We start from the raw sequence: 12,478 nt of genomic DNA, 5'->3' as shown, positions 1-12,478 counted from the left end.
CTCTGCTAATTAATCCTCTGTCCTCTTCTTTGTGCTGCTGCCTGTGCTATGCTTGTCCTAAATATTTGGAGGACAGTAAAATGCTAGTGCTTAACCTGTGGAAGCAGCAGTTTAGCTCCAGGATAAGAGCCAGCATCTTAAGAGGAAGTCTGGAAATTGCTTTCAGACCCCTTTGCTATTCATTGAGGCATTAAGGTGGCAAAGGGGTCTCTTGAAGTACACAGTGGTAAAAATACTGTGTAATGTATAAATATTAACAATACTAAAAATTAGGCTTCCTCATGTGTATTGTAACTGGTTCGGTATATGATTGAAATCACTCCTGAACTATGCCAACCTGGAAGACAGAAAGCAAATTTCCCTTTTAGGTGCACATGTGAGATCGTTTGCTCATTCTAACTCATCTTTTTCTCCACAGAATTTCACGTTCAATGATGATTTCAGTCCCAGCAGCACAAGTTCAGCTGATTTGAGCGGTTTAGGAGCAGAACCTAAAACCCCAGGTTTCTCGCACTCCTTAGCACTGTCGTCAGATGAGGTACGCTGATGAAATTGTTTACAGTGGGAAATAGTTGTTTTCTTTCTCCCGTGGCATTTTGCTTGATAATTACTCAAACAATAAAGGGATTTTTTTTAGGTGGTAAAATGGGAGAAGAAAATTAATCTTGGTTTCTAGATTATGATTTTTCTTGTTCACATAATGATGACTTGAAATAAAGATCCTATGGTATTATTGTAGGAAAGTAGAATGCAGTTGGTTTCCTAAGAGATGCTATATCCTCACGTATTTCAATACATTTTTCCTACATTCTAAATATGTACATGCAGACCCATAGGTATATCTATACATACACTAAAACTAGACATAGTTGAGACATTTTTAAGGTGATAAACATATAGTTTGGTAAATATAGCAGAGATGTAAGGCACCTTCACCTAGACTAATTTTTACCCTGATACTTCAAAATAATAATGACTTGTACATGCAGTAATTGTGTGTTACTCTACCTGAATGTATGTATATTGATCAGAACGTATATGTGTTAATCCACTTCGCGTTCTTTGTGCTTGCTTTGCACAGTGGATTTGAATTCAGTTACTTCAAACCAGAGTTTTTTCCAACAACGATAATGTGAAAAAGCATTCCTAACCCTGTAAATTGGTGACATAATTGAGCTGGATATAATATATTGAAAATACTTTTCTTAAGATTCTAGTTTTGTAACTCAGTTGTCAGCGAAGTTGCACAATTTGACAGTAGCTGACAACATGTCCTCTGGACTCAGGAAACCTGTGCCTTTTTTCTTTTACAAGCACTTCATGAGAACTTCACATTTTCATGTGAAGTTTGAGCCAGGGTTTTTTTCTAGAGGGGAGGAACTTGAAGTATCTATGTCTTTTTTTTTTAATGATAATTAGGTTTGTTCTATTACTGCCTGCATGCTTCGCATGGGTTTAAAGAATGAGAGCTGTTCCATGCAAGTCCATTTGCCAAAATGCAAGTCTACAAACCCAACCATTCTTTAGAGGTTACTTACTGCAGGTAATAAAGGGCAAAAATTTATAACATCATAGGAGAGTGCTGACAGGTCTGTATATTCTATGAATTACTGAAAACAACAAAGTAATCATTTACACTGTATTTAGCATTAGTACTATCTTGATAATACATTTCACTCTCTTACCATCTTTCATTCCTCTTATATTATGTATTTTATTGTAACAATGCCCCGTTCCCAGTGGTATTGAATTAAAAGCTTGAAAATGCTTTCATTTTGCTTGTTCAGCTCTCTACTTTATCACTTCTAAAATATCAAGCCTGAACAGGTCGATAAAAATGCATGTGTTTTCTCCATCCTCTGCCGTGTGCCAAGTTGCAGCCTCCAAATCAGGCAGCGTGTTCAGCGAGAGCTGCAGTGGAAACCTCTGCAACCACCCTGGCAGGGGATTAGGCCAGCGTTGCTCTTCAGCCTTTCATAGCGTATTGCTGCAAGCACTCCTTCACTCAGGCTTCTCTGGCAGATCTGACATGATTATTTGAAGGAGACGAAAAAAATGAAAGGGTGGGGAGGGAACCCCGTTCTTGCAGGTTGTTCTTTAATTAAGGAGCTTTTGCTCTTTGGCATTGGAGCCATCAGGAAGGTTCCCACCGGTTCTAGGGTGTCGAGACCAGGAACTCCAAGGGGGTTTCATTGACACAGTCTCAGGTTTAGCTGCCAAATCATGTGTGTGCTGAGCTTTCAACATAACCTCTCTGCTTCTGGAAATAATTTTATTTTAAAGAAATCTCTTTGGTTTTGAGTAGCCATATCTGTTTGCAAATCTTGGTGCTGCCCTTGCCTGAACTTTTACATGCTGTTACATGTTCTGTATTTTGTTTCTATAATGCTTTTCTTTCCCATTTCTTTGTTGCTCCCTCACTCAGAGCCTGGATATGATTGATGATGAGGTGAGATACTAGTGTGCTGTTGTGGTGAATCGTGTGACCATCGCGTGGCAGCGTATCGTCTCATTTGCAGATTCACATTTCTTGTTTTATGGTGTTGTGTGGCAAACCCCCTTGTTCAAGCTGAACACGCAGATGTCACTGGCTCCTCTCTCCTTGTCTTGAGTTCCCCTCTCCTTTCCGCTAAGAGTTTTCAAGGCCATAGCAAATTGCAGTTTCTGCAGTATGCTGCAAGGGGGAGGAGGGTCGGTATCAGAGCAAATCCACCAGGCCAAGCATCATCTGTACTGAGCTCCTGCGGGCAATAGGAGAAGGAAGAGATACCGCTTAAACCGTCTTTTCCCCAGCCCTGAGAACTGGAGAGCCAGAAGCTGGGAGCTCCCAGCATCATCTAACACAGTGTAAAAGCTGCTCTAACAGCAGACAGCTGCTGCAGCCTGTAGCAGCTGCTTTGCTGACCACAGCTGGGACAGAGTAGCTTTTGTCTCAGGCCCCACTGTCACAGCCCTGGGTGGAATAAAGCAGCAGAGCAGGGACGCGGGGCTGCTCCAGCAGCTGACGCCCCACCTGCCCCTCCTGGTGCTGCGTTTGTGCTCCCCTCCGCAGCAGCGCAACATGATGCGAGCAGGGCCGGGGCTGTGGGATCGCTGTGTGTTCCTTACCGCTCCTCTGTGTCATCTCATAGTCCTCCATAGGTAGTATCAGTCTCGCTGGCTGTTTGATGTCATCACTTTGAACTTTAGAGTGGTTTTCTGAGGGTTTTTTCCCCCTGAATTTCTTGACTTATAGCTTAAACACATCATAAAGACCTGGGAATGAGCCCGGGAAGTAGAATGCAGAATTCATTGCATCCTTTAGAAACATTCTAATTTGAAGGATAAAAATCTTGCGAGGGGGTGAGAGCATACCTGTTTTGAATTGTGCCACCTGGCCATTTCAGGCCCTGTTTGGAATAAAAGGAATGCCAGTTCCTTTTTCTTCTGTTTATAGATAGAAGGCTTTTTGGGTACCTTGCCCCAGTTCTTAGATTATCTGGTTAGGTACAGATGTAATATAGCGGTGTAAAATTGTTGCTATTGTAGTGTAAAGATAGTCCAGATACCTCTGCTCTGATGCTGGCGGTTTGTACAGAAAAATGTTGTTACTCGTCCGCGTTACTCTTTTAGTAATAATGGAGCATGTTTTTGTCACAGATCCTTGACGATGGACAGTCTCCTAAGCACAGTCAGTGTCAGAGTCGTGCTGTTCAGGAATGGAGCGTGCAGCAGGTTTCCCACTGGTTAATGAGCCTGAACCTTGAACAGTATGTTTCCGAATTCAGTGCCCAAAACATTAATGGGGAGCATCTCCTTCAGCTGGATGGGAGTAAGCTCAAGGTAACTGACTGACTGGACTTCAAGACTAACTGTAGTATTCGTTGTCACTTTAGGTAATCTTAAGGGAAGTAAGAATTCGTCCAGAAAGCAGTGAATCCCTCTGTGTGGAGTAGTGATAGACTAGAATAATAAACACAGTGTATAAAGCCACAGCAACACTTCAAGAAATTCCCATATGCACTTGGATTCAGAAGCTTCAGAAATAGAGGGTATTTGCTTTGTGAAAACACTGGGTGTATGTAATGTACTCGCATAAATCATATAGCAGCATGTGTAAGTGGTATTTGCATGCACATATTTGTCATAAACGTACATCAGAAGTAGCAACTGAAAATTGGATTAGTGGGATACTGGAGGCATAAGCTGGTACCAGTTGTACTATGTTAGAACTAAATACAGTTTTGATGTATAAAGTATGCATTGTTTCTTGTAGTGAAAATACAAGCCTACTTTCCTCAAAAGTAATTACGGGAAGGAGTTTGTGGGAAACTCAGCAGATCTGAAAGTCCAAGTTTGGTGTTTCCTTTCTGAATTTTTTTGCTGGTGTTTCACTAACTCTAGGTGTTTTAGAAGAGAGCAAGCAAACTTTTGACTAAGGCATAGCAGTGAGAATTGGAAGTCTTGTTCTCTGTAGACTTAGATGACTTCAGGCAAATAGCTTAATCTTTATCTGCCTCATTTGATCAATGAAATCGACATTGGTGGTGGCAATGAGTTCTAATTCTTTAATATTCTAGAAGTGGAAGGCATGGAAAATAGTACAGAAGTATATTACTTACACATCAGTAATGTACCTGAGTCTGTCTCAGATTTGCTTAGTTGTTAGTCTTCTACCTAAGAAGAGTTATTACTAGAATATGAAAAAAATTGTGATGGATTAAACTGTATTAAATTCTTTTTCTTTTTTTTAATTTTATTTTCCCCACCTCAGGCTCTTGGTATGACATCTTCCCAGGACAGAGCAATCATTAAAAAAAAGCTAAAGGAAATGAAAGCATCCTTGGAGAAAGCTCGCAAAGCTCAAGAGAAAATGGAAAAACAAAGGGAGAAGCTTCGGAAGAAGGAACAAGAGCAACTGCAGAGGAAATTGAAGAAAACAGACAAGTCTTCATCAGATGCAACAGAGGGCACTAATGAGCAGTGATAAGCAGAAGTGCTGCTGAGTTAGCAAAGTGGAGGCACTTCAAGGGAAGAGAAACTCATATCCACCCTGGTGCCCCTGCAGCTTTCTTGTATTCATTACACAAGAGTGTGTACAAAGAAATGGGGCTATACACAGATTGACTAGGGAAATTTATATTGTGTAGTTTTATTTTCCTGCATATGCAGTTCACGCTCGTTGCTGTTGCCATGTGAAACAACCCCAGCCCCTCGGTTTGTTTTGTTGTTGTTGACAGCTAACAGATTTCATATTTGTGTGGCAGTGTTTCTTTCCAAACTACTCTTCTCTATTGAGCTGTATGTGTTTGGTCACTTCAGTAACCAGCATGATGCCGAGGAGCATGGTCCACTGCTTCACCTCTTCTGAATAGGATGGCCAGTCAAAACGATTGGTGAATATTTCTTCAGCTGGATAAAAGCAGTTGTGCTCTGTCTGATAAGAGTTAACTTTCTAACTGGAAGTTCAGCTTCTTTATGGTGTTTGGATACTCAGTTCCATCTACTGGAGTAAGTTTCATCTTGCATCAGTACCTTGAAGCAACACTGCTCTGGATACACAACTGTTCAGTGACTTCTTATTATACACTGGAGATAAAGACAGGAGAGTCAGTATTCCCCCTGGGTAAAAGACAGGAGGTGAAACTCTTTCTGTTAACTGTACAATAATTAATCCAGGAAGGAGGCAAAGCCTTAAATGATAACGTGGGTTTACACAGAAATCTGAGGATAACATTTATCCTTTAGATACCTGAGCAAGGATGAATTTCTAACTAGAGCACAGAGTATAGATCTGTATAAATTTCATCGTGCTCCCAGTGTGTAGGCAACTTTCTTATAGCACACTCTGCTTTCTTTTTCATGTGTTTTGAACAGGAAACCGGGCTTGTTTTGGTTTGGTTTTGTTTTGGGTTTTTTTCCAAGAAAAACACCACATCTTCAGATTCATTCTCCTGTAAGCATTGGGAGAATAAGCTTTGTGTTTTGCTCTTATGAAGCTGTTGTTAGAAACGATTATCAAACTTGAGTCTGCTGAAGATTTTCAGTTTTTACAGAAGTGCACTTTAAGAAGAGGAAGACGAGGGATTCTGGTTAAAATTAAATTCAGTACACTGCTGTTAAGATCAATGCTGCCATGGAGGTGACGGTTACTAAATCTAAAGCTGCCATATATTAACTGTTTTCATTAATGCGTTTAAAGAATATCCCCACCAAAACCTGAATTTTTGGGCATAGGCTGTAGAATGTTTTGATGGCTTAGCAGTGGTTGTATTACATCCTTCAGAGATTTCTGTTTTCCTGGTATATGAGGCCATCAGCAAAGCCTGCTGTGTAGTTTTGACTATGACCGAAGCAGTGTATAGCTCGCAGTGCATGGTGTTACTGCCTCTTAAGAGCGGTATTAAAATATTCCGTATTTCTTCAAAAGAATGGGCAGACAACGAGCAAATACCCACAATGAGAAGCTACAGGTGTTACCTTACTGCTTTATAGTCAAAGCTAACTACGTAGCAGCATTTACAGTTGAGAAACGTCACTTCCCTTTCATGCATTCTGGAAGTTGCAGTCTTCGTCTAGTCATACCAACCCGTAAGCTGTTTAAGATGTTGATGCAAAGTTAGAATCTTGAACTTACAAATTTGCCAGCCTAAAAAATGCAAATATTGAATTCTTTTGAAGAAAATGTTTGGTTTTGTTTGGCTTGGCTTCTCTTCCGCTCTGTACTTTATAGCATTCAGACTTGTGTCTGTAAAGTTCTCTGAAGATCAGATTTGAAACAGTTGGTGTGCAAAGTTTATAGTTAAATTTCTCTTGATCCTGATAATTTCTTTGACGTGTAAAATGGTCTGTAAACTGAGAGAGCCTAGTTCATTCAAAATTAATACACAACAGATCTACTTAGCATTAGCTTTATTTTTCCTTCCAAATCCAATTTCTACAAGTTTCTGATGTATATTTTATTCAGATGTAAAAATGAAATTGCCATAAAAGATACTTCCTGGTATTTCTAAAGGCTTGTGGTATTTTTCCTGAGATAGACCACTGCCAAAAAAATATACCTGCTAACAAGATTTCCACATTGCAGTGAATCTTTCTGCACTCTTTGTAGGAGAAAAATCATACAACTGTTTAACAGCCTTGTAAAACTAGCATTCTGTTATTTTAGGAGGTTATCAGTTTATATTTGAGTAAGAGAAGTTACCTGGAAGAAACTGGAAATTTAATATTTTAAATACAATGTTGATAAATGCATTCGATTATGATTTTCTTTTTAAATTATGTTTACATTGTAGTAACGTTTAACTGGTTGTACATAGTAATGTAAGGTGGTGTCCCTGTTTTATGTTCTTTGTTTTCTTAGAAAACTGAGCAAACTGCTTGGCATTATATATTGAGTTTTCATTCTTGCTGCTTAGAACAGTGCCTAGTTAATCTCTTCATAAATCAGATTCTTATTCTGCAGAATAACTAGTTCGACTTAAGTCCTTTAAGTATTTGGGGGGGGGGGGGGGGGGCGGGGGGAGGTATTGCTTTGTGGTAAGGTTATTTTGTTAGACTAAAAAAAACCCAACAAAAACCTAACTTAAAAAAACCTGGTAGCTTAAAAACCTGGTAGCTTAAATTTAAAATAAAACCATAAAATGCATTTTGGTCAACACATGAAAACTAAGCAAACTGAGCAATGTCAAGAGTTTTGCTTTTTCCATGATAAAAGAGATTTATGTGGTTTCTTTTATTAAGTATGGTAACTGATTGTTGGGATGTGCAGACATCATGTGGTAATGGCATGTATGAAACAAAAGATATGGATGTCTCATTGTTCTTAACTTAAACTTCCGATAAACCAATGCCAAGTCAGACTAATGTGGGCTTTTAATGTAATAAGAAGAAACAAATATTCCATGCTAAATGACTGGAAAGACTTTTTCTTTCGGCTCACCTGCAAATGTAACTGTCGCCTACTTTGCATATTTAGTTGTGGAGCTAAAGCAATTTTGAGTATGCTGACTCGCCTGGCCACCTTTAAACTGCTGTGCAGGCAGCGTGGTGTTTCCACGCCTCTTGCCGTGCGTCTGTGTCATCTTTACACCTGGGTGACCAGAGCAGGCTGGTGAAGTAACTTCTCCCTGGTTATTGTGGTAGGCCAGTTCTGTGAACTCTAGTTCTGCTCATGGCTGCAGTATTGCCAGGTTGTGAATGTGTCAAGCCTTTGAAAGGGTGAAGAAAGGAGAGTTAGCAAAAAATGGAACTCTGAAAAATAGAAAATAAAAGATAGAACACTGCAGGTTACTTCAGTCCTAAAAAACCTAGTGTTTATACTGAGATTGTGGAGAGAGTGGTGGCTCATTGCTCTGTCCAAATCAGCCAAACATACTGACATTACTCGTTTCTAGCTTGTATTTTCCCATGTGGTAGGGTGCTGCACCTGTGCTACCTCCGTGTTAAAACTCCCAATTCAGTTTCAGTCTGCCCAGGCAGATCAGGACCAGGGCGTGAGGAAGGAGCCAAACCTGTTCATTGCAATGCACAGAGTATTGCCCACTGCTGTTTGCATTTCACCCACCGCTCTGAGCAAGTCTGGTGGGAGTCACTGTAAGTGGAGCCTGTTCTAGATGATAGGTTAGAATTGCACAGTGGAACAGAAGTCAGTAATAAAAAGCCGAACAGAGTTAGGTGATGTTTGTATCTCAGTGTATACAAAGGCTTTTGCATTTTTTTAACTTTTTTACTTTTTTTTGCAAAGGCATCTGTTGTGCCATGACTCTAGTCTGCTCCAGGGGTACCACAGGAATCGAGCTTTTCTTAGAATTACTGAGCAGCTTTCCTCTGAAGCTTGCCAGTCCTCAGCTCTCATTGACATTCACAGGCTCTTGACACTGAGCATCAGGGTTCCTCATACTTCATTGCTTCCATCAGAGCCTCCTGTCCTCCTGAGCTGCTCCACCCTCACCTCCTAGCTCACGTGCTGGCAAGTAAGAGGTGGGCAATGTTGTGTGATTTTTGTGAATGAATTGTGTTCCACTTTTAAGTCAGATAAAGAAATCCCACTGTTGTTAATAGTGCAGAATCTAGTTCTACAGTAGGAAGGAAGAGGATCAGCATTTAGTTGGGTACGGCCAAAAAGCACTGTTCAGGTACCGACACAACACTGAAAATCAAAAGGAAAGGTTTGCAGAGATTCAGCTGTAGCTCTTCACAGCATCTGCACTGCAGTCTGTACTGTTTCTTGGTGCTGAAATTTTAGGGAAGTTTGCAAGAATTAAGTCTTCATGTTGATTTCTTAGTTGTGTGTTTACAGAGAGAAAGATATCGTCAAGGCAAAAGTAAAACCCGATTTTGCTCTTTTTTTGATGTGGCCTCATCCCCTGCACTATCATCAAACAAAGTGACAGAGGGGCTGGACCCTTTTAATAGCACTTCATTCATTCTGTGCTCTCCCTCACTTGAAAACCTCAGGAAACCTATGTTGTTGTCCAAAACACTGAAAAACCAAGATGTTTGAAAAAAGCAGCACATATTTAGTTAAGTTGCAACTCTTTAATGGTCGAAATGGGAAGAGTGCACAGAGCAGTTAGATGGCTTTGGGTTAGTTTTGTTAAATTAGTGGTTGAAAATAATGAAATCAATGTCTTTCTAGAAATGTTGAAGCGATTTGTGGCTTGATTCGCTCTTTAAATAAATATGTATGGTTTTGTGTGTGTACATACATATGTACATACATGGATATTCATACAGATTGACACTGCACTAGTAGCAGTTCTGGGCGTTCCAGGTCCACGGGACTGCCCGCAAGCTCGGAGGAGCAAAGCACTGCCCCTCGGTCTCGCCAGCGTGCTCACCCCTGTCTGTGCTGGTAGCTTTGCTCACTCTTGTGGGGTTTTACGCATTTTGCAAATCAGAAGATTTTAAAGTTTTGTTAGAACCGTGTACAGAATGGTCCTCTGCAGGTCCTTCTGCATGTTGTCCTTGGGTTGTTTTTTTGGGGTGGGAGGTTGGCAGCATTGGGGTGTCAGTATTCTAGGAAGGAAACCCTTTTTTATATTTTTAACCCTAACTTTGCTTTCTATTGGAGCTCTTTCAGCAGCTCGTTTTTGGGCAGGATTATGCGTGACATCCGAGTTGACTTAACTCACCACAGTGGTGTGGGTCACCTGCAGATTGCACAGTCCCTTTTGTTAACCTCCTGTATGGATTTTACTGTACTTTTTCCACCTGTACAACTGATTTTTCAAAGCCGTGAGACCTTAGCCATGACACTGAGCCCTCCAATCCCTCATCATAAAATGAGCTTTCTGTTACTAACCGACAGTACTAACTGGTACTTCTGCTGTCAGCGTTAAGTAATGATTTAAAAAAAGAGCATTTTACTGGAAGGTTTGGCAGTCGTGCCTTGAGCCGTCTGTTTCGGTGGGAAGTTTGGACTGTGTTAAGAACGAGCTGTAGGGTTTGTGAAACCTGGTCTGTTGAGTTAGGCAGGTTTCTTCTTCCAGAGCGAGGAGAAGTGAGGAGGGCTTGCAGCTCATGAGGTCAGGTCCAACCCGCGTAACCCGGGAGCCTGAGCCTCCTGCCGGGTTTCCAGTGGGAGCTTTGTCACTGACACCAGTGGAAGCGGGTTCAGGCCCCGGTGGAGAAGCATCTGAAGGAAAGGGGGATCCCAGGGCACCAGACGTAAGGAGTAACCAGCCCATTTGGAAGTGGGGAGTGCACAGTGAACCTCTTCTGACTCTTTACTTTCCCATACGCATTTACTGTCCAAACAACCGCTTTCGTATTTTCCAGTCACGTTGCAATGGTAACTCACTGGTCACTGACAAGTGTTAGACATATTGCTAGAAGTCCAGGCAGCTAAAAGACTAAAATGCACTGTGCTCACTGTAAAAATTGGCTTCTTACATTGTTTCTTTTTATATGGTTAAAGAGGTGGTTGCGCTTCAGGTTTTTTCCTTTTCTTTTTTTAAAGAGGTCAAATGTATATGAAGTGCATGTTATCCTGAACTTTTTGTTTGTACATCTTGGTGTCTGATCATCTGCATGAAAGACACAGTAGTGCCATGTCTGAGCTTGTTCTCTTGTGCTTGGTTGATATAAACTTCTCTAGATTGTTGAGTTTTCCCCAAAATAGCTTTCATTAATATTTAGTTATTGGGAGACATCAAAACAAAACATCATGGTGGTCCTTTGTTTTCTTATTCTTACAGTTTAAATACAAACAACAAAGCCTTGTGGTTTAAAGTTAATTTGTTAGTGTAAATAAATTTCTTGCCAATGAGTATTATTGTTGTTAGACAACGAATGCAATAAAATGAGAAATCCTGAATCTTTATTAGAATTTGTATCGACTCCTCACTTTCCTGCCCATGTGTTGGTCCTTCCAGAAGAAATAATAAATGGTGAGCACAACTGGACAGCTGTTGCTGCGTGGGTCAGACTTGGGGCGGGGGAGGCAGGATGGAGACATGGACCTTGCCCTGCTTGTTCTTTCCTTCCTTCTGCTCAGTGCTGAAGATTATTTTAATCCAGCTCTTGGCCAAATTGGCATGACTCACAGGCCTCTGAGTGGATCTTGTTTGCAATCTGTAATTATGTAAAAAGAAGTTAAAAAAAAAAAAGAGCGGGGAAAGAGAATGGCCTTTTTTCTTCATATGCAGATGAAACGTAGCGTGCAGTCTTTTGCTGCAGGTTGATGTAAACCCGACTGCCTTCATGCTAATGCTGGTCAATGTTTGTCTGTTTAAAAGACCTGGATTAGTTTTGGTATATAAAAATATTTTACCGGCTTACACTCAAGCATAGGTTAGTTATAATAGGCATTTTATACAGTCAAAGTACTGCAGTTCTGCTGAACGTGTTTAATATGTCTTTTTATATATTTGATTTTAGTAAAGTATTAAATTAGGGAAAAGCATTGGGCACAGACTGTCCAATTTGTGTAGTCATTTCGGTGGATTTACATCTGGCAGAATCTAGGCCAAATACTCTGCACTTAATCTGTCTAACCCAGTCTGTGTTTCCCAGTGGCTGAATCATAAATCTCACTTTCTGCTAATATGGCTACCACCTGCAAGAAGACAAAAGAATCCTCAATCTATAAAATTATTATCTTAATTAAAATAGGTATATTAAGAGGCTGTAAGTCCACGACTGACACATAAGATATGTCTACTGAGCAGCTTCCTAAGCCTAGTGCCTTCTATACGTATGTCCTTGTTGCTTGTGCACGTTGTGCAGCTTGGTTTCTGAAGTGCCCAGAACTGCTCCAGACTCTACAGCTTGTAAAAGACGATGGGTTATGTCCTCCGCTGGGTCGCAAGCCCAGATTTTCCCTGTGCACGTTACCTTGTAATTGGCAGGCCAGGCTTGAGGTGCATCTTCCTCCACCGCTGTTACTGCACGGAAGCTGCACCCCAGCATTGCTTTTGCTGCAAAACGTGTTCTTGCTGCTTCTGTCTTACCCAGCACCGCTTTAATGCACGGTGGCCCAGCTTCCATTTCCACC

General features: G+C 40.9%; 1 protein-coding gene across 4 annotated transcripts in view; it reads left to right on the top strand.

Annotated features, from left to right (window-relative positions):
* Nucleotides 1–11,311, top strand: part of PPP1R9A (protein phosphatase 1 regulatory subunit 9A) — a 148,953-nt gene extending 137,642 nt beyond the window's left edge. For 2 of the 4 annotated variants that reach the window (XM_049798827.1, XM_049798824.1), the window contains 4 exons: nucleotides 419–538; nucleotides 2,426–2,449; nucleotides 3,640–3,822; nucleotides 4,754–11,311. In XM_049798827.1, coding sequence (XP_049654784.1) covers nucleotides 419–538; nucleotides 2,426–2,449; nucleotides 3,640–3,822; nucleotides 4,754–4,966 — 540 coding nt within the window. In that variant the 3' untranslated portion in view covers nucleotides 4,967–11,311. The remainder of the gene's footprint in view (nucleotides 1–418; nucleotides 539–2,425; nucleotides 2,450–3,639; nucleotides 3,823–4,753) is intronic. The other 2 variants (XM_049798828.1, XM_049798825.1) reach the window with 1 other exon arrangement.
* The last annotated feature ends 1,167 nt before the right edge of the window (nucleotides 11,312–12,478 follow it).

The sequence above is a fragment of the Accipiter gentilis genome, chromosome 4 (genome assembly GCF_929443795.1).
Source record: "Accipiter gentilis chromosome 4, bAccGen1.1, whole genome shotgun sequence".
NCBI lineage: Eukaryota > Metazoa > Chordata > Aves > Accipitriformes > Accipitridae > Astur > Astur gentilis.
Note: the sequence above shows the minus strand (reverse complement) of the source record. Positions and strands in the feature narration are given on the sequence as shown.